At 40.0% G+C, this 21,972-nt stretch overlaps 2 protein-coding genes and 1 long non-coding RNA gene across 7 annotated transcripts; 1 reads left to right on the top strand and 2 right to left on the bottom strand.

Moving 5' to 3' along the window:
- Positions 1-1,015: 1,015 nt before the first annotated feature.
- LOC124273522 lies at positions 1,016-1,995 on the top strand. The gene is made up of 2 exons (XR_006897672.1): positions 1,016-1,833; positions 1,904-1,995. It is a non-coding gene; the product is annotated as an uncharacterized LOC124273522 (long non-coding RNA).
- LOC124273518 (tumor necrosis factor receptor superfamily member 5-like) lies at positions 1,429-12,707 on the bottom strand. 5 transcript variants are annotated; one of them, XM_046708803.1, is made up of 9 exons: positions 12,360-12,418; positions 8,758-8,949; positions 7,354-7,720; positions 6,619-6,780; positions 5,982-6,156; positions 4,023-4,081; positions 3,849-3,992; positions 3,026-3,112; positions 1,429-2,896 (listed from the first exon to the last, which is right to left on the bottom strand). In XM_046708803.1, exons 1-9 carry the CDS (start codon positions 12,372-12,374, stop codon positions 2,643-2,645), a joined length of 1,455 nt encoding a protein of 484 aa, XP_046564759.1. In that variant the 5' UTR covers positions 12,375-12,418; the 3' UTR covers positions 1,429-2,642. The 5 variants fall into 5 exon arrangements, with proteins under 5 accessions (XP_046564759.1, XP_046564760.1, XP_046564757.1 ...); XM_046708804.1 differs by having other exon boundaries at positions 3,849-3,999; positions 4,057-4,081; XM_046708801.1 differs by lacking the exon at positions 12,360-12,418 and adding an exon at positions 12,603-12,707 and having other exon boundaries at positions 3,849-4,081.
- A 1,207-nt stretch (positions 12,708-13,914) lies between these two features.
- On the bottom strand, positions 13,915-21,384 carry LOC124273519 (tumor necrosis factor receptor superfamily member 25-like). Its single transcript, XM_046708805.1, has 8 exons — positions 21,239-21,384; positions 19,174-19,304; positions 18,094-18,445; positions 17,171-17,329; positions 16,133-16,304; positions 15,851-15,957; positions 15,161-15,247; positions 13,915-14,719 (listed from the first exon to the last, which is right to left on the bottom strand). The coding sequence occupies exons 2-8, from the start codon at positions 19,291-19,293 to the stop codon at positions 14,421-14,423; spliced, it is 1,296 nt and encodes a 431-aa protein (XP_046564761.1). The 5' UTR covers positions 19,294-19,304; positions 21,239-21,384; the 3' UTR covers positions 13,915-14,420.
- Positions 21,385-21,972: the final 588 nt, after the last annotated feature.

The following is a 21,972-nucleotide window of genomic DNA, read 5'->3' as shown; positions in this document are numbered from 1 at the left end:
GTGAAGCCCATTTCTGGTGTCCCCCGCCGTGATATTGCTGGAATATAGCTAAAAGCGGCTTAAAACCAAACTCAGTCAGTCAGTAATCATTTATATTTTTGGTGTTTGCGAGGATTATTCCGTTAAAGTGGAACATTTTCAAGTCGAACTGCTATGACGGTCAGAATCATCACATTTTAGTTTAGCACTCAGGATGTATTGAACAATAAATAATGTGATGCATTTTCTATACCAGAACTTCGAATACATCTTGGTATTCCAGGAACATACGGTATCACTGAGTGAGTGAGCTAAATATAACGCTGCTTACAGTAGTATGTACAACGGTACAAGAATCTGTATTGAAAAGTCGCACTCACGAATAAAACTGACTGACTGAGTTTAGTTTTACGCCGCTTATAGCAATATTCCAGCAATATCACGGCGGGGGACACCAGAAATGGGCTTAACACATTGTGCCCATGTGGGGAATCGAACCCGGGTCTTCGGCGTGACGAGCCAACGCTTTAACCACTAGGCTACCCCACCGCCCCCAAGAATAAAAAGAAGTAACTGTTCTTATCCATAAAGTTTGTTCTATATTGTACTTCCCAACTTCTAAAATGCCAAGAAGTTATGCTTACAGTAGTATTGAAGTCGTATTGCAGGGTCACAGCTTAACGTCAGATGATTGACCAGAGCGGTCTGGATGTTGATCAGTTTAGTGAGTATGGTTTTACGCCACTTTGAGCAATTTTTCTGTAATATCACGGGGGACACCACAAAAGGGCTTCACAGGGGTGGAAATACTCCATTGCCCGACGTCCGAGACCAGTGTTTTTTTCTGTCGGGCAAGCAAATTTGTATATCACACTGTACCGGTGTCCAGTTGACTTTCCAATGTTAATTATGGTGTTTATTTAAAAAATCAACAACAAAACGGACGGTATAGTGGAAAAATTATCAGGACAAGTGATTGTACATATGCCACTTTACCGGAGTACACTAGCAATTTTAAAGTTATTTCCACCCCTGCTTCACACATTGTACTCATGTGGGGAATCGAACCCGGGTGTTGGACGTGGAGAGAGAACGCTTTAACCGCTAAGCCACCCTATCGCCCCGTCTACGCAACGTAACCACGAACATGCATGTATTGACAAACCAGCAAACATAATCGGGCGTCCTGAGATTCAAACCCACTGTGATGAGTTTGGAGGAGTCAAGGTGACCTAACTCCGCACAGCGAATTGGGACGCTAGAGTGAGAGTGAGTGAGTTTATATTTACGCCGTTTTTAGCAATATTCTAGCAATATCTCAGCGCGGGACACCAGAAATGGCAAGAGTAAGAGTATAACCATGAGTATATCTCAGTTCTCCAGATCAAAATTAAAGAAGTACCACAGCCTAATTAACGCAAACTTTAAAATAATCGAATAAAAAAAATATGCGAACTATAATTTATTTCACTAACGATAGTAGAAGTTTACATCAGTCTTGGTAATGAAGGGGAGGACAATGATACCAAATTTGTGTTTCTCATCTCCGCGTTCAGCTTTAGAGGTTACGAGAAGTCGGAAGAATATGAGTCAAAGTACTTTTGGTTGAGTATAACCTGACACGCTGATTTAAAATAGAAGGTAAAGAAACTATGTAGTATTCGCCTATAACCTTTTGATAATGGTCTGTATTTAAAGTGCACACACTGTTGTATCAGTATAGAAAACTTTAAGTGCACCAAACTCAGCGGAGTATTTGAAAGAATTATTTCAAACATTAATTTTGGTTACAAAACAAGAGCTAAATGGTCAGCATCCTTCCCTCAATAAGCATCCGTGGTTTGTGTGAACAGAGTGAGTGAGTGAGTTCAAATTTATAGTCACATCGGCAATACTTCAGCCATATTGTGACTTGTGTGAACAGAATGTAAAGTAGAAGTTAGGAGTTGTTAAACTTCCAACATCCACAGATATGGTATGTTATTAGAATAAGTATTTCTTTTCAATATATATATAAAAATATAATATATTAATCATCACCGAAAAGCATCGATCATCGGTTGAACAAAACAGACAAAGTAGCGGTGTAATATGTAATGAATGAATCACTGGTAACGAGTAAGGACACCAGGTGTTCCCGAAAAGGGAAAGTCTGATCTGCCCTACCGGTAACATTAACTGTGTCGAAAAGTACAATGAATATAATACGTGATTAACTTACTGTCTATAGTATTGAATGGTATTGCATAATACATGTAAAGTAGATGCTTTGATTATCATTGACTTCTATGTATCTATAAAGCATGAGGACAGAGGTAAAACATCAAACATCACATTATCAATCAAAAATGGCAAATGTAGCTACAAAGTAACGAAAGAAATCAAACGACAGTATAAATAGTTATACAGATGAAAATTAAATGCAGTAATTAAACTAAAGTCTAAATTTCCAATCCGTAGAGGAAAATAAAGTTTAAAAGTGACTTTTTAATGCGACCGATTTCCATGAAATGCGTCTCGATTAACGTATGTCCGCATTAACGAAACATCGTTACGCAGATGAAATAATATCATTTAGCATTCATAAGTTAAATTGTCATGATCCGGAAGATGCGGTTTCCCGATAAAACGGGTTCGTTAAAGAGCTTGTCATGCATAAATATCTACCCGTTCTGGGTTTGTTCCGATTGTTTTTCGTCCAGCTTCGTTGCCTTCTTGGATATTTTCTCCCGCATTATCTCGCATCCATCAATGAATTGCAAGGAGCACAGAATGCTCTCCACCGACATGATGGGCCAGTCGTGAGCTTGTTTCCACTCCCTGAGAGCTGTATAGATCTGTTCCCGCACGTCGTTCCTGACGTCATCACAAATCTGTTCACAGCGAGCGTCGATACTAGATACATAGTCCTCGTCACCTGAGCGGCACATAACCAATATTAACAAAGATGAACGTTTTTCATATCCAACATTAAGAGATGAATTAAGTTTTTATGTACATGTACAAAGTAGACGCAACGCGCAAATTGATGATGTTCTTTAATTACCTGGTAAGTTTCGCATAAACATTTTCCAGTTTCCCGTTAGATGATTCTGCAGAATTGGGAAGATTTGTCTGGTCCATGTATCGGGGTCTGCAATTATTGGAAATAGACCGTTAAGTACACACAATTGTAAATTTATAACAGAGCAAAGGTTGCCTCAACAGGAAAGCTTATTGTCCCAGGGATGATGGGCTAAAGATTACGGATATGTATTCACTTTTATTTCACTGGTGTAATACAGAACACAAAATTAAAAAAAAAAATTTTATTATTTATTTATTTGTTCTAAACTAAATTACAATACTGAACATTATCATCAGCTTTTGTAATTCGCCATACGGCTCACAACTGTATTGTCATTGTTGACATTAAGAAGTTCACATTTTAGCTTCTACTTGTAACTAAAACCAGCTGTTAGGTACTATGACCCGAAATGATAAAAGAGAACTCCGAGGTGAATCAGGTTTGCTCTCTCACCACTTCGCTGAAATACACAGGCATGGAGGGTTCGATTATTTCATTCTGTCACGCCAACGGTTGATAACTGCGTCGTAGATCAAGATAACTAGTGTCAGTATATGGGCTTGAACGGCGTCCAGATCACAGGTGTATTACCTAGTCTGTCTCACAGTCCCTGAACCACATTATTTTCCCCACTGCCAAGCCCTCTCTACACTGCTAAAGCCCTAAATAAAGCAAGTCTAGATTTCCTCAGGTTCAGATGAATCTCTGGTCTTCCTGGGGCTCCTTTTCAATTTAAATGGGCTTGTTTGTTACTATCAAAATTATATATATTCAGAGACTAAGCATTAGTCTAGTGTATTACCTTGAAGTGAGGAAAAGTAGATCTGGGTGCTGGCGCTCACAACGCTGCTGTCGCTCAGTGTCCTTGACCGCTGTCGCTTCACTGACGCCTTCCTCACGTCGTCGGCCGTCACTGGCGACGCCGTAGTGGACGTTGCAGTCGCTGATGGCGTGGTAGTGGACGTTGCAGTCGCTGGTGGCGTGGTAGTGGACGTTGCAGTCGCTGGTGGCCTTACCACAAGCAGTGGCACGTTACTGTGAGCAAACAAAAAGCAGGGTAATTGAGATGTCTCCAGGCGTGTATACAAATAGTTAGAGATGTATACCAGCGGTGGGGCAGAACAACTAAATCCCCTTTGCATGAACACTTGCCATAACCTATTTTCAATGACTCACTGACATAATATTCTATTTTGCAATTTGCGGCCAATGATTTTTCTTTCGGTCGGTTAACTGGTCATGACGTGTTTATGGACTCAAATGTTTACTATTCGCATGAAGAACTCGAAATAGGTTCGGTGTAGACAAAGTATTGTCTATCCCAGGTCGTGATATCTGTGGTAGACTGTATAGTTAATAACGCAGCACTGCCTGGCACAGCGGAACATACACTCGAAAAATTAATTTCATAATAAGAATAAGTTTATGTTAATAATTATCAAAACAATGATGGGCTGAAAACAGTAACCGCAACACTGCAAAGAGAACATTGATACACGTATCACATGCATTTCCATCGAACGAAGACCCCGGGTTCGATTCCCCACATGGGTACAATGTGTGAAGCCCGTTTTTGGTGTCCCCTGTCGTACTATTGCGGGAATGTTACTTCAAGCGGTGTAAGACCTTCCTCACTCACTCAGTGAAAACACGGTTCTCTGGACCTCGTTAATCCGGTAACTCGGTATTCCGGGCGCTTAATCCTCGAAATGCTAACAAAAGTCCTAAACCTGTACCACTTTCCTCGCTTCACTCCCACATTAATCGGTCACGCCTTCTTATAACTGTTCTCGTATTTTTTAACCATCCTGAGGGGCAATGGGGTAGGCTAGTTGTAAAAGCGTTCGCTCGTCACCCCGAAGACCTGGGTTCGATTCCATACATGGGTACAATGTGTGAAGCCCATTTCCGGTGTCCCCCGCAGTGATATTGCTGGAATATTGCTAAAAGTTGCGTTTTACTAAACTCACTCATTCCAATAAATATTTTTTTGGTTTGTTTCGTTTTCGCTATCACGGCCATGTCTTCAGCTCTATCCAGTTCAGTAGAGCCCCACATATGTCAATGCCCTTTCAAGCAACGTAGAAGACCTTGCCCCACAAAACAATGAGTGAACAATGAGTGTACGGGGTTCCATTGTGAGAAGGACACGTGACACTGTTATCAACTTGGTCACGGATAGGTTTACTCAAACAATATAGATCAATGATCAGGAATCTAAAGCTATACTGCAGTCTGTTTGCAGTGAAAACGTACCGATGAATTTCACTTTAAACAAAAAGGTAAATCAAATAAAGTGAAATTTAGATTGCGAATCCTCATAATTTTACCTTGCCAATTGAACTTTTAAATCTAAAAATTTTATTCAACTTAGGATAAAAGTTGTTTAACACACAATTATAGTTTCACATCGCTATTATTGGTTTGCATTACAAGGGGCTACGCGCAGTAGTTGGAACAGTGAAACAAATGCACGTGCGGTGCGTAATGAGTGACTACCGTAAACCAACCCTTCTTGTTTTCGGGGTTTCATTTAATGTGCATACCCCCTTGTAATACACACCAATAATAGCGATTTGAAACTATGATCGTTTTATCCTAAGTTGAAAAAAATTCTGAGATTTAAAAGTTCAATTGGCAAGGTAAAGTTATGAGGATTTCCAATCTTAATTTCACTTTATTTGAATTACTTTTTTGTTTAAAGTGAAATTCATCGGTACGTTTCCACTGCAAACAGACTATACCTAAAAACCTTTCTATGAAAACAGTCTGGCGCCGTGGTTTTCGAAGTGACTGGAAGTGATTTTATGCAGCTTGTAGCAACATGAATGAGTAAGTATTTACTCCGAAGGGGGTTTGTTCCTCATAATTAAGAAGTTGGGATCCACAAAACTCTCTTCAGTAGCATGAAGGCATGTTGATGAATGTGATTTACCTCTTGTCGGTCTGTATAATAGAATCATCATTTTGTGGAGGGCGTTTTCGTTTGAAGATGATGACAACGATGAGAATGATGGAACCGCCACACCCAAAGATGCCAGCCGCAATGCTAACCAGTTTTACAGTGTCCGTGTCGTTTTCAACTTCATCAGGTACCTCAACGCCGGTGTCTAAACAGAGCAAATAGTCTTTAAATTCACTGTTCGGTTCACTGTAAAGAAAGACATGGGTAACAAGTTGGGAGTGAGTGAGTGACTTTAGTTTTACGCCGCACTCAGCAATATTCCAGCTATATGGCGGCGGTCTGTAAATAATCGAGTCTGGACCAGACAATCCAGTGATCAACAACATGAGCATCGATCTGCGCAATTTGGGAACAGATGACATGTGTCAACCAAGTCAGCAAGCCAGACCACCCGATCCGGTTAGATCAATTCGGCAACCCATGCTTGTCGTAAGAGGAGACCAAAACGTCAGTGAGAGCAAGTTTAGTAGTTTCCGGTATGATTCCGGCAATATCATGAAGGTATCGCTGGTACCTGTATGAGCTCTTTTCTTCACTGGGATTCTAAGTCTGCCGGAGAAGGCCTTCAAGATACTTTAACCACCAATCGAATATGTATAACACGTACCGTTCACTTGTTGAACTTTCGAGCACACCGTATCAGCTGTGACGTCACAAGGCTGCAGAACTGTGGTATTGCCACTGCATGAGCTACACGGTACACAGTTATCTCCCTTGGCAAAGAGTCCAGGTTCACAGAAGCCGCACTCCTGGTCAATGAAGTCCGTTCCTGGACGATATGTAATAGCGCACTTAGTGTTACGTCATAATTCTGAATATATTGACAATTACGGATACCTGGTTTTATCAACATTATTCTTGTTCATATGTCCGAACGTGACTTTTCATTTCCATAGACCCTTTCTTAAAGTGAGTTCGTGAGTGAGTTGGGTTTTACGCCGCTTGTAGCAACATTCCAGCAATATCACGGCGGGGGGACACCAGAAATAGGCTTCACACATTGTACCCCTGTGGGGAATCGAACCCGGGTCTTCGGCGTGACGAGCGAACGCTTTACGCACGAGGCTTCCCCACCGCCCCTGTTACTGTATGAATATGATTACAATTTCTTCGGTGTGACGACACAGCACCGACAATATTGTTAGTTGCGAAAACATGTTTTTATGATGTTTAACATTGAATGAATATAAATTGTACCGAAAAACAAAGGAGTAAGTTGATGAAAGTTTGTAAATATGAAACAAAATTAGAAATCAAAATATTTTACTATTTATAAAAATGAAAATGATCACTTTCGTGTTTCACATTAATTTTACTCAAATATAAATTAAATTATACAAACCTTTCTTAACAACTATTTGACCCGGCTCACAAGGCGTGTACGGAAAACAGGTGCGAATTATTCCATGTCCAATCTCATGTTCATAGAACCCTTCCCTGCACTTACAGACCAGATCTTCAGTAGCCGAGCACGCCTTGACTCCAATCATATTGTCGTCATGGAGACAGTGGGTGTGGCAGGGCTCACATCTCTTGGCCCGGGTGTAGTGGGTCTGGAAGTGACCGGGTGTGCAGGGTACGCACACCGACAAGTTGAAGTTACTTGTGCAGTGGCGAAGAAGATGGGTTCCTGGCTCACACTTGAAACAGGTATGTCCATTGTGTAGATACGTTGTCAGATGGTCGTCACGTTCGTCATCGGGAACAGGCTGTAATGTATTGTTTTTAATAATTTGTTGTAATGTACAAGCTATTCAGAAGCGTAAAACATTATTGTAGATGCATTTTACAAACTTGTCCGACGGCTGATTGAGATGGGCAATGTTTTTCAAATTGTCCATCGTTTACCATGCATATGCACGGACCAAGCCGGTGCAACATTGGATAATTTATCCGACGTCAACCAATCACGTTTCGCCATATTTCAGCGCTCGAAACTGCCAGAGTTGGGACAGCCTGGTTCCCTGGGTCCGTTACGCCTGCGCTACGCTCAGTGTCGGAGCGTACCGCAGGCGTAACGGACCCAGGAACCAGGCTGGAGTTGGGAGTCAAAATTTCGTTCGGGACGTGTGGAAATAATTTAAATAGGTATTCAAGTACCGAATCGAAAGAGTTAAGATTCGATTTTCAATGAATCTAACCAAATCGTTGAAACCCTAGTTGTAACCCGAGGTTACGAGGTGGTTAACAATTCGCCAAGCTGTTCCTATAACAGGCCCACGGTTTTTCATAGAGGTTTTTCCCAGTAAATGATATTCGATGTATTATGTATACGAGTAGTTTTAAATGAAGGCTCAACAGGAAACCGTTCAAGCATGCCAAGAGTCGTCTAAATTCACATTCAGGCAGACACGTTGCCTGACTGGATTGTTGTTTTACGCCGCACTCAGCAATATTCTAGCTATAAGGCCGCGGTCTGTAAATAGTCGAGTCTGGATCAGACAATCCAGTGATTAACAACATGAGCATCGTTCTACGCAATTGGGATACGATGTCATTTGTCAACCAAGTCAGTGAGCCTGACCACCCGATCCCGTAGTCGCCTCTTACAACTAGCATGGGTTGCTGAAGACCAATTCTAACCCGGATCTTCACGGGTAGCCACATTGTGAATAAACGAAACAAGTTATAATCCTCTGTGACAATAACACTCATTAGAAGGGGTGGATCTTCTTGCATCCTTATATTTGAGTTTTATATATATTTGTCATTTTGCAAATAGGAAATTAGCGTTGTCAGTACTCACAATAGCCGAGGTGGGTTGGATCTGCGCCAGCACAATCGTGCAAATTACACAGACTATGACGAAGCCAGAGACAGGGCACAGCATCAACGTTAGTGCTGTGCCCTGCTCTGACTGCTGGGATGTGGGGTGCTCTGTATATCTGACTGCCGTCGTTGTTAATCTGGGATCATCACACATCAGCAAATATTTATTCTGAAATAGAGTTTGTGAGTGAATGAGTGAGTTTAGTTTTACGCCGCTTTTAGCAATATTCCAGCAATATTCCAGCAATATCACGGCGAGGGGACACCAGAAATGGGCTTCACACACTGTGCCACAGTGGGGAATCGATCCCGGGTCGATCGAACGCTTTAACAACTAGGCTACTCAACCGCCCCAAAATTTAGTTTGTATACTTCAGGCTGTTGATAAAAGGACATCTGGACCAGACAATCCAATGATCAACAGCATGAGCGTCGATCTAGGCAATTGGGATACGATGACATGTGTCAGCCATGCCAGCAAGTCTGACCACCCGATCCCGTCAGTCGCCTCTTACGACAAGCATATGTTGCTGAAGACAAATTCTAAGCCGGATCTTCAACGTTTCTGTGGGTACGTGTATATGTGCCTTGGGTGTGTTTTTAGCTGTGTGTGTCTTTTTGTGTATCGAACCGTTGTTTGTGTTCGTGAATTTCGTGTTTGTCTTCATGTGCCTTTATGTCGTTTCGAATCTGTCTTGATGAGTGTTTGGGGGTCTTTTATTTGTGTGAGTATTGTTCTCTGAAACAAAACCTGCAACACGTTAAGAAGAGCAAGCACTTATATTGATAGCTATTGTTATGATGCCTAAAATATGGTGCTAGTTCTCGTGATGTCATAGTTAATACAGTAGGATCTACAATCACTCACAGTCATGTATTTTGTGTTAAACAGGGTGACTGTTCTCGTTTTGTCATAGTTAATACGATAAGATGTACAATCACTGATAGTCATGTATTTTGTGTTAAACAGGGTGACTGTTCTCGTTTTGTCATAGTTAATACGATAAGATGTACAATCACTGACAGTCATGTATTTTGTGTTAAACAGGGTGATTGTTCTCGTTTTGTCATAGTTAATACGATAAGATGTACAATCACTGACAGTCATGTATTTTGTGTAAAACAGGGTGACTGTTCTCGTTTTGTCATAGTTAATACGATAAGATGTACAATCACTGATAGTCATGTATTTTGTGTTTAACAGGGTGACTGTTCTCGTTTTGTCATAGTTAATACGATAAGATGTACAATCACTGATAGTCACGTATTTTGTGTTAAACAGGGTGACTGTTCTCGTTTTGTCATAGTTAATACGATAAGGTGTACAATCACTGATAGTCATGTATTTTGTGTTAAACAGGGAGATTGTTCTCGTTTTGTCATAGTTAATACGATAAGATGTACAATCACTGACAGTCATGTGCTTTGTGTTTAACAGGGTGATTGTTCTCGTTTTGTCATAGTTAATACGATAAGATGTACAATCACTGATAGTAATGTGTTTGGCGTTAAACAGCGTGACTGTCGGTACTAATGCGTGGTGATGGTTTTCGAAGATTCATGTTCTTTAACGTACCTCCGGTATCAATTTACGGACACGATAAAACATAAAGATATTATTCATAATTCGGATTCTCTAAATAAACCGTTTCCCCATGCATTTGAAGAAATCAGCTCTGTAAATCAGTATATTTTAATTTTATGTCTTAATGCAGATGACAATCAATTTATAAAAAGGTATTTACAAATACCATTAAAAACTGAATAATAGGTAGTTGTCTTTTGTATCAAGGGCATTTGAATAATATTTTTTAATTTACTTTTTCTGCACCACAGAATTGTAACATGGAGGTAAATACACATGAAATGATACAGATAGCATTAACGCTAGTTTTTTTAAAGACCAATGACACAGACAAATCACTAGTATTGAATCATTCTAGATTAATAGCATAAGTGACTGACAACTGAAACTCCAGAATCCCTTACCTTGTGTATTATCTCACCCTCAAGTCACAATCTTCTGTGTATGATCGATGATAACAAATCGGTTATCTGATACCCGATCAGAGGCCCAGATAAGCTGCGTATCCGGGTAAAATACGCATATAAATTTCCAATTACGAATTGAAAAATAATTGTTTCGTACCAATTACGCATTAAAAATGTTAGATACGCAAAAAGTTTAAAACAAATGCGTACGGAATATATTTATAAAAATCGCTTGCGTAATGAAAAAGACATCGATTGCTATCAAGCTGTACTGTTAGTATAGGACAAGTGTTGTACTGTCAGTATAGGATGAGTGATTTTTTATGAAATCATTTCCATTATACAGTATTTAAGTTGGTTTTGATTAAGTATGACATAAGGCAGAACACACCTGCTTAGTAAACTTACTCAGTCACATAATACTTAGGTGAGTAACATGACTGAAATACGCACATATTTGAAAGCAGTGGGTAACGGAAAATGAAATACCCACTCAACATTCAAAATACCCACTCCAAAAAAATAGTGGGTACAGTACCCACATGAGCTAAATGCTATCTAGTGGAGCTCTGCCCAAGGACACGTACAGACTGTGATTACGCATTCAATATATATAGATCTCTTCAAACATGATGTGGCAGAATGGTTTATCATTTTATTTTTTTGTACCATTAGGTTTTTAATGTGAAGAAGGTAATTACGTATAAGAATTCATAATGTAATATATATATCGTATGTGTAATGGATACAATTATTTGTCCCGTGCCAACAAAATCAACTTAACATACCGATTGACAAATATAGGCAATTGTTCAAATTATATCTGATATAACTGAAAAGTAGACATTTCGCAGAACTGATACCTTAATTGTGATTAGGTGGGTTTAAATAAATAAAATATGAATGTAATAATGTATAAATATACATATCAACAGGCCTATTTCCTTGCTCATGTTTTTCATTCGTGACAAAACACTTTTAAAAGACACTTCAAGAAGAATAACGGTCTGTTTATATTACCATTTAGTTCTACGGTTGTCAATTTCAGTTCCGAGGTTTGGAAAACGAATTAATAAACACGACGACGCCTGGTACAGAATTCCACCTATATAGTATTCATCGGAATAGCGATTAGAAACGAACATAAAATCTTACCTAGGCGCGTCTGCTAGCATTAATGGTCGAAAGTGTTTGACTGCCGCGCCCGTACAATACTTACACAACATGTCTTCACTTGTTATTCATTTGCCGGTAGCTGATATACACCGGGGTTTTCACAACCAAAGTGGGTCACGTTCATACATACTGATTTAACTATGCTGATTGTATACAGAATTCAACACTATCCTGGATTTTGTAAACGATGTTGAACTGTCCGTACTGTTGCCGCAATACCGTTCTCTCACATACCCGTTAGTCGGTGACCGACAGTTCACACTACACGCTTATACACCTGCGAAGCGTGTGAGCAAGCGGTGATATTATATATGTACGCCATCGCTAGATTGAAAGGTCATCTACATTACAGTGAAACAACTTGGTAATACAGTATTGTTCACCTGGTAACATATAATAACATATAGTTGCAAAATTGCAGTTCATTTAGTAGAGTACATCAATGGTATCCTCACCTTCTGAAGCTTGCCGGTGGGATAATGCTACCCGCACAACTATTTGTATTGAAACTATAGACATGCGAACTGCGTACCGCAAATAAATGACTAGTGGTTAGGGGACCCGCCGTGCGTGTTGAACTTTTGATGTTGAACAATGATCTTCGAATAATGCCGATTTTAAGTAGATTTGTCAATAGTTTACATATTAACTTACTTTGAAACAAACAGTAACAAACTGTTGTTACGGGATCATCTTCCTTGCGTCATCTCTATTTTCCTGCGGGTGGCGTGAGTGAACAGACCCGTTGCTTACGTGACAGTAAGTAAAATGGGCAATGATTTCAGAGCATGCGTGACTCGTACGGCTCGGCTGTTTTACAATTTCGCAATGCACTTTTTGAGTAACCTGATATTAATTCAGACAGTTGCATTTATCTGAGATTGAACAAGATACTGTGCAATTTATCTATCACCTTCTGAAGTCCAAGATATATTCTGTGATTAATAAGGCGGTTAATTAGTGGAAATTGTCAAAATTTTTGTTTCAGTAAAATTTTGAGAATTGTATGATTGGTCGTCAGGGGTGACCATGACATGAATAAACTTTAAATGAAGCCTGGCAGTATTCTGGAATAAATACGGCGCAAGACGTTCCAATTTATTCACGTTTTCTTTAAATGAGTCATTTGTTAAATCGTTGCGTGTATTATTAATCCTTTTCGAAAATAAGACATAATCATTGCAATAAATTTAGCAACATGTGTGTGTGTGCGTGCGCGCGTGCGTGTGATATATATATATATATATATATATTCGTATACAAGTATATATATATATATTCGTATACAAGTATTTGTAATTTTTCGATTTGGATGAGCTCATCTCTGTTCTGACAAAATTGATATCTTCGCAAACAAAGATGAAATGAATATGTTATTAGACAATTCAAATGTTTTGTTTTTTTAAATATTATATGTTTTCCACTGATCAACAGGTTTCTACTCTGACAAACAGTACATTAGTTTTTGGTGTATTTTATCCCGAGTACGATGTGACTGATATTTAGTCCAAGAAGTACAGAATTTCGGTGAATACGAAAAAATTGTGAATCTCCAGTACAGGTGATCGTGGAAGGCTATGACGTCGTGCATGTATCATGACGTCATCACATTGCGATGTCAGCTTTATATTTAGATGTAAACACTGTATTTCTAAATGTGACGTCAAATTCTGTGTGTCATGAATGTACGTATTTTTGTTTATTGGTTTTTAATAGTTTAGCTGCAATCTTCCTTTATGCCCAACGGGATCGGGTGGACTGGCTCGCTGACTTGGTTGACACACGTCATCATATTCCAATTGGGTATATTGATGCTCATGCTGTAGTTAACTTGATTGTCTGGTCCACATTCGAGTTTTTAGACATTGCCGCCATATAGCTGGAATATTGCTGAAAGCGGCGTTAAAAAACAAATAAACAAAACAAACCAAAGGAACAGCAAAAAAAACAACCAACAACCCAGGCAGATTGTTTGTCATTTATTATGTACTGTTCGTACTTCGAAATCAGTCAAGCATAAAATAAACACACGCCTGTCATAATGCGTGTCAGTCATGTGACTGTCGATTTGTCTTGAAATCGAAATGTCAACAGAGTTTGTCTTAATTTTTTTTAATATTCTGCCCTCAAATACTACGAACCATTGATATACACATGGCTACTCACAGTGTGGAAAATCTCAAATGAGTATCTCCAAAAGTCAATATATTTATGTCGTGTTATTAGCAGACGAACAGGTGTTGTTAGAAAGTTCGACTAAAACTTAATTGTCAATTGTCGTCCACCCACACCAGCTATGACGTCATTAGTGTCCCACTTTGTTATGACGTCATCGTTGGCCACTCATTTTCAGCTGTGATGTCATACGTGTCCTAACTTCTGCTATGGCGTCATTGTTGTCCATTCATTCTCTGCTGTAACGCAATTAGAGTCCTGCTGGCAGCAATGACGTCATTGTTTCGACCAACTCTGCTATGACGTCATTAGTCTACCACTTTCTGCTAAGGCGTCATTATTATCGTTAGCGCTTGAATTATTCTTTGCTTTTCTTCTTGTTAGTTTTGAACAGTGACGTCTGATTTCTTTTTGTACATCTTCACAGCCGCCGATTTTATGAAGTGTGTAGAGTATATTGTCCACTGAAACGTCAGGCCCAGACTGGGATACTGACCACCACTGTAACATTTGATACACCCGCTCAGGAATCCCTTGAACATCCAGTTCTACTTGTTCACACTTGTAGTGAACCTCAGCATTGTAGGTAGCATCGCCTGAAACCATTATATGGGTGTTAATTATATTACAGATCACAATAGTTCGTATTTGAGGGTGCATGTTTGTGTAGTCTTTTTCAAAATATATTTCGCTTATGAAAACACTTGCATGGAAAATACTTCTAACACGTCACAATTTAATTCTGGACTCATAAAAGTCCAGAAACTCTCCGCATTGTGGCCACTTTCTGACAAGGGATTTGTTAAAATTAAACATGCAGTTGTTATGAATATATGCTCAGGATGAAAAAATGAAAAATGTTTCTTTCGAAAACTAATAACTCGCTCGCCCATGGGCGAACAGTGGTCCATGGGCGTGATTGTTTAGTTTCGCTCAGAATTCATCTGCTTTAAGGTTATGTTTAAAAAAAACTTCGTTGGACATCATTTTATGTATGCTGAAGCAAAACAAACATTCCATCCATCCGATTCATGTACCTGGTAGATTCCGCATAAACGCTTTCCAGTTTTGTGTGAGCCTTCGGGATAATATCAGAAATACTTCCATTGTCCATGTAGTCGGATCTGCAATGAGTGAAAGGAACGACGAATGGCCAGGTGTCAATTTAGTATTACATCTTAGATTTTGTATCAACATTTGCATGTTACAAGTTACATTATCTACAGTGTATAAACAGTGCTGCTGCTACACATCACTTTGTAATGGGTGTCGCCATGTGTGAAAATAGAAATTAGTGATTAAGGTTCTTGATGCTCAACGTATATGAAGTTGAGTGAATGACAATTGGAAAAGTTGAAAGGTCACGGCCGATGACAAAACCGACAGGCCAATAATTTACAGTGATTTATCATATCACAACAAAAAATGGAAACAAAAGTCATACCGCATGACCCTTAGACACACAGACGCATGTATAAAATACCACGGCGTGTCACCTTGTGTGAATAAAGGCGCATGTCTCAGACGTGTAGGGCTAGTTTAAGACCCACAAGCATTGGAAACATAATCAGGGCGAACGTGAGATTCGGATGCTCATTCCCATTTTCTGACATGTTCAAGGGACACAACTCTGCAGAGGAATTTGACGACTTGGACAACTAGGCCACGAATGCTCCTGCACCTATGACAGGTTTGTGTGCCCAGATAAATGATGATAGAGTGCATACCCGCAAGTTCCGGGAACTCTGCAGGATGATATGTGGACGAGGAGGAAGACACTTGTCGTTGAGCAAGAAGTGGTAAAGATGTGGCATCCGGCTTTCCAGGGTCGGGACTGAAACAATAACAAGAAAAACTAATTACAATAATCATGAATTAATAATTAATCTAATCGACTTCTAACAGATACCATTTAATAAAGTTAGAAAAGATGGATTTGGGGGGTATTTTTTGTTAAACCTTTCATATGACCTTAGTGGCTGCTTCATAATATCTGTATTGGTGTCTACCTTTCTACATTGAGCGGCAAAGTGATGGTGTGCTCCCTTCTCTTGTAGTGAAATATAAGAGCCAACGCTGCCACAACAACCACAATGGCGACTCCCAATATTCCAGCAATGATGAAAGGAGTGTTGTTACTTTCGCTTGGATTGTGTGCTGTCATCTCTGTCACTGACGTGCCTGGAAGGAAGATGAAATGATAGCTTATAGTAAGTGAATCTGAATCCACGCCGCTTTTAGCAATATTCCAGCAAAATCACGGGGCACTGCAATGGGCCTCACACATTACACACCTATGGGACATCGAACCAGGCTTTAACTACTAGGCTACCCAACCTCCCCGGGGTAGCTTATAAAGTAAAAGGAATAGTAGATGTGGAATGAATATATTCTCTGATATTCCGGCTCAGCTATATCTCGTGTCATCAGTTCACCAAACCAAAAGGAAAATGGAATAAGATCCCCGCTGGTGTTCCTGCATCAGTTCAAATATTGCTAAAAGCGGTGTAAAACTATACTCACTCACTCAATTCCCCATCTGAATTCAGCAAGACGAGTGATGGTGTTAGGTTTGTTGGGAACAGTATTTCAGGTATAGCACTGTGTGTCGACTACACGTGGAAGGGGCAACATATGATGCATGTCACTGATGTTTACCACTTTGGTGAAACACACCAACACGGATGTCGCACTGATGCCGTATACTGAAGACGTTACCGATGATGTCGCATAGTTGCAATGTTAGATCCGTGAAGATCCCGGTTAGAATTGGTCTTCAGCAACCCATGCTTGAGACTAATTGGATCGTGTGGTCAGGCTAGCTGACTTAGCTGTCATCGTATCGATGCTCATGATGTTGATCACTGGATTGTCTTGTCCTGACTAGAGTATTTACATACTGGCATCATATAGCTGGACTGTTGCTGAAATCGGTGTTAAACAAAACACAAAACAAAAGTTGCAATGTTCACGGAGTTTCATTACTCAGACTACTGATGTGTTGAAAGAAAGGACGCATCAAAGCCTAGTGGATTAACAGTACTTACTCTGTGTTTCGTGACATGTTGCATCCTCATCAGAACTACATGGCGTCAGTTGTGTCTTGTTCATAGATTCACAGGATGTACACGACACACACTGTCCTTGACCTTTGTAGAACTGATTCTCTGGGCACATGGAGCAGACGAAGTCCGACGTGGCTGTGCCTGCAAATAAGATTGCGAAGTAAGAGGTTTGTGAATAATATTTTATTGGCAACCGTTGAGAAAAGGATTTGTCCTTACTTAAGATCGTTGAGAAAAAGTTTTATTATATTGTACACCATTGAGAAATATGTTTGTACCCTATTGGACACAGCCTGGAAAAAAGTTTTATCCCATTGGACACCTATGGGAAAAGAGTTTTATCCCATTGGACACCTATGGGAAAAGAGTTTTACTCTATTGGACACCTATGGGAAAAGAGTTTATGCCATTGGACACCTTGGCAGAAGAGTTTTATTCCATTGGACACCTCTGGGAATGTGTTGACCGATTGAACACCTCTGGGAGATTTTTTTTCTCCCATTGGACACCTCTGGGAAAAGAGTTTTATCCCATTGGACACCTCTGGGAAAAGAGTTTTACTTTATTGGACACCTCTGGGAAAGAGTTTTATTCCACTGGACACTTTGGGAAAAGAGTTTCATTCCATTGGACACCTCTGGGAATGTGTTGACCGATTGGACACCTCTGGGAGAATATTTTTTTCCCATTGGACACCTCTGAGAAAGGAGTTTAATTCCACTGGACACCTCTGGGAAAAGAGTTTTATCCCATTGGACAACTATGGGAGAATATTTTTTCCCACTGGACACCTCTGGGAAAAGAGGTTTATCCCACTGGACACCTCTGGGAAAAGAGGTGTATCGCATTGGACACGAGTTATCTTTGCGGACACAACTGAGACACTATTACATCCTTTAACTTACCATTTTGTAAAGTGTACTGATCCCTATCACAGGGTGTGTGCTTCTTGCATGTGTGAGTGAATCCATCATTGTGCAGGTAATACCCATCTCTACACTTGCAAGTCAGGTCAGCTGTCCTGCTGCAGGCTTTCACAGCCACCATGTTGGTGTCGTGTAGACATTCTTGAAGACAGTTTTGGCACCGTCGAGCCTGTGTGTGGTGGGACTGGAAGGTTTGAGGCGGACACGGTCGACAGTCGGAGGATGTGAAGTTCCTTGAGCAGTGTCTGTATCTGAATGTTCCTGGGGGACATGTGAAGCACACGGTTCCACCATGGAGATATGAGACCTCGTGATGCTGGTCCTCTATTGCCTGTTATATCAGGGTGTTATATCAGTAAAGTACAAATGCGATGACTTTCAAAAAATGTCTGGTCGCCTTGCCATCACACTAATACGGCTAATATACAGTATTTTGAAATAAATAAATAAATAAATAAATAAATAAATAAATAAATAAATAAATAAATAAATAAATAAATAAATAAATAAATAAATAAATAAATAAATAAATAAATAAATTCGAAATGAATATATGCATAAATACATATTACATTACTGTAGAAGAAAACAATTCTTCGTCGAGGACCAATTAACACAATTGAGTCCTAATGCAAAACTGAACTTATAAATGGTCGGAATAAGATACTTTAATACTTTTGCCTGTATATATACTGTACAAAAAACTAAACGCATAGGCCAGAAATCAGTTGCGAAAATGTTGTATTTTCAAACATTTATGACTCGTCCACAAATAGACTTTTGTGCATGAATTTTTACGTCAGTTGAGAAGAAGGAAATGTCTATACAAGTTGATAATTAATAACTAATTAATAGATTTTTAAAAAATACAAGACACTGACGTCACATGTTAAAGCGTCCGCTCGTTATACTGAATATCCGTATTCGATTCCACATGGGTACATTGTGTGAAGCCCATTTCGGGTGTCCCCCGCCGTCATATTGCTGGTATATTGCGAAAAGCGGCATAAAACCATACTCAATCTCTGACATCTCTCATGGGCGTTAGCAAATACTTACATTACAAAAGATAACATTGTTCCATACATGAAACAGCAAAACTAACACATAAGGGCGTAGTAGATAGCTGACACTAAACGGCTTCATGATCCGTCTTTTGTGTTTGTGCAGTGAGCTCATCTCCTCAAGACCTGAAAGCAGATAGTCTTCAGTGTATCCGTCTATACGTTGAATGAACAGCTATCATATATCAACTTAGGTGGCCCGGTGTCAGTGGCGCATTGTCGTTACGGTGTACTGTTATGAATGGTTTGCAAGTCGGAATCTTCCTTTAACTTTTCTTCCTCACTTGGACTGACGTGCAGTGGTGAGTCACTATAATCGGAATGTAACCTGTCGTAAACATATTCTGACGTCAATATTCCTTAGCTTGTCATGCCTAAATTGAGGTTAACATTGTGGGACAATATGTAGAAAATAAAATATGATATACACATAGGAAACAAAATATTTCAAAATATTAATAACATACATGGGTGTCTTTGTTTAGTTTTGTTTGTTCTCTTAATCCGCAGTCAGTAATGTTTCACACGCCGAAGACCCAGGTTCGAATCCCCCACATGGGTACAATGTGTGAAGCCGATTTCTGGTGTCCCCTGCTGTGATGTTGCTGGAATATTGCTAAAAGCGGCGTAAACCTAACTCAGTCAGTAATATTTTAACTACTTCAGCTACGCGTGTGTCAGTGAATAACCAAGTTTAACCAATGGTTGATATTATGCATATGAGTAACTCCCAACGCCAGGAACAGAATGGCGAAGGGACCTTTTCACAGGCGCGCGGTTTATCTATAGATAGTGAAACCTCATTAAACTGGAGTCGTTTACTTAAACAGGTTCCTGCATTACACGTTATTACCACCGGATCCAGAATCAGTAGAATGGCTGAGATATTTTCGTTCCTAGACAGGTTTACCACATTTGCGGAATAATGATTCACGAATAATTAGTGATGTCCAAGTGCGCGCGCGTGTGTGTGTGTGCGTGGAGTCGACCGGGAGATCGTGTCCCGATTTACCGGGATCCGGTATACCGAGGTTTTACTGCAGCCGATGTCATACGGAATACCAAAAAGCAGCTACGAATGATTTCTTCGTAGATTACTAACATCATAGTCATGTGAATGTGTCAGCATGATTGAGCTATATTTACCTTGTAGTGACAGTCACTGCATATACGGTGACCCAGCTTTGGCACTCGAGTGATAATAGGTACAAAGGCTATACCTCTCATGAGTCGCCGGTCTATGAGTAAGTAACCGAAATAACCTGTGTTTTAATAACAGGTCTTGGTGATTTCGGTCAGATAAACGAGTCATGGGAAATATGTGAGGAGAGGTGAAATTGGGTTTAACGTCGTGCTTGAGAATGTTTCATATGACGACGTGCATGCGTATGTATGTGTTTGTGCTGCTGCTTGTACTAGCCCAGACTGAAACTAGTTTTATAGTGCTATCCCACTGAGATACCATGCCGCAGTGAAGCTCGAATACCCCACTCAGACACATTATACTGATTCCGAGCCGACCTGTCCTTGTTGTACCCATTAACGCCAGGCAGGGACCAACAAGTACCATATTTAAACGTCTTTTTGGTATGACGCAGTTGGGGATCGAACCCGCGACCTTCCGCTCTCCGGGCGGACGCTCTAACCACTACACCACAGAGGCGGTCATATGGGAAATATGTTAAAAATCACGTTGACTTCACCTTCAGCCATCACCCAGAATACGGTGATGGGGATACACCTTGAAAGGTTTCAGAACGGTAATTAATTCTTCACATCACATCACATATTGTCTCGGCTCCAAACGAAATCCCACGACACAGTCAACATATAACCTATAATGCACACGGAAACCAAATTGTGTGAATGTAAAGTTCTGCCGAACGTCAAAAGAAAATAACAAAATAATGAATTTTGTGAATGAATGTCTAAAATCAATCGTATAAATCTGGTTGAAAAACAATGAATAATGGCGGTTCCCACGGATAAATGTTCCTTGACAATAGTAACAATGGAACTTTCAGAACAATGCGATTGCCTTGCCACATCAAAGACCATACCTTATGTCGTCATTCAAGAGAGACCTAACGTAACACCGTCCCGTCCAATTCAAGCTCAAATAGTAAATGTAAATATTCTAGATTCTTCTCCCCCGCCGTCCTCATTGACGTCGTAAAAGAACCTAAATTGTTGACACATCATACAGGCTATATATAGCTCTCGCTGAATCAGTAGGAGTGTCGCTCTGTGCATGAAAGGACGACGAACCAGATACACCTCTGTACTAAAAATCCAAATAGATATGTCTACTCAAGCTAAGGACACAAATGGGTGGTAAGGTAGCCAAGTGGTTAAAGCGTTCGCTCGTCACGTCGAAGACCCGGGTTCGATTCCCCCTATGGGTAAAATGTGTGAAGCCCGTTTCTGGTGTCCCCCAGTGTGATATTGCTGGAATATTGTTAAAGCCGACGTAAAACCATACTTACTTACTACTCACATGATTCCGAAACAATTTATGTCAGTCGACATTGCGAAGGCAGATGGCGATCTCTTAAAAGTTCAAAGCAAGCACAACATACCCTACAATCGAGTTTCAAACATATTTGAGTACTTTTCTAACGGATGCCTCTGTATTCGTCTTTCCCCCTTATCATTATAGACTGATCGGAAATAATTATGTAATGGTTTGTTTTTGTATCATATATTTTACAGTAAATTGTGACCTAATGTTTAACTCCGATAACAGCAATAGATTTGATTCACTCCGGGTTAGAATTGGTCTTCAGCAAACCAT

The sequence above is a fragment of the Haliotis rubra genome, unplaced genomic scaffold (assembly GCF_003918875.1).
Source record: "Haliotis rubra isolate DU_JTF1 unplaced genomic scaffold, ASM391887v1 Scf181, whole genome shotgun sequence".
Lineage (NCBI taxonomy): Eukaryota > Metazoa > Mollusca > Gastropoda > Lepetellida > Haliotidae > Haliotis > Haliotis rubra.
Note: the sequence above shows the minus strand (reverse complement) of the source record. Positions and strands in the feature narration are given on the sequence as shown.

Excerpts from the sequence above, each read along its gene's own strand:
- LOC124273518 (XM_046708800.1), bottom strand. Across the intron at positions 4,082-5,981 it reads ATTATACAGACCGACAAGAG|TAACGTGCCACTGCTTGTGG; the intron begins GTAAATCACATT and ends GTTTGCTCACAG. Across the intron at positions 3,113-3,848 it reads CTACTTTTCCTCACTTCAAG|ACCCCGATACATGGACCAGA; the intron begins GTAATACACTAG and ends CAATAATTGCAG.
- LOC124273519 (XM_046708805.1), bottom strand. The coding sequence starts at position 19,293 with ATGAGCTCACTGCACAAACACAAAAGACGGATCATGAAGCCGTTTAGT. Across the intron at positions 16,305-17,170 it reads AACATGTCACGAAACACAGA|GCACGTCAGTGACAGAGATG; the intron begins GTAAGTACTGTT and ends TCTTCCTTCCAG. Across the intron at positions 15,248-15,850 it reads AGAGTTCCCGGAACTTGCGG|ATCCGACTACATGGACAATG; the intron begins GTATGCACTCTA and ends CACTCATTGCAG.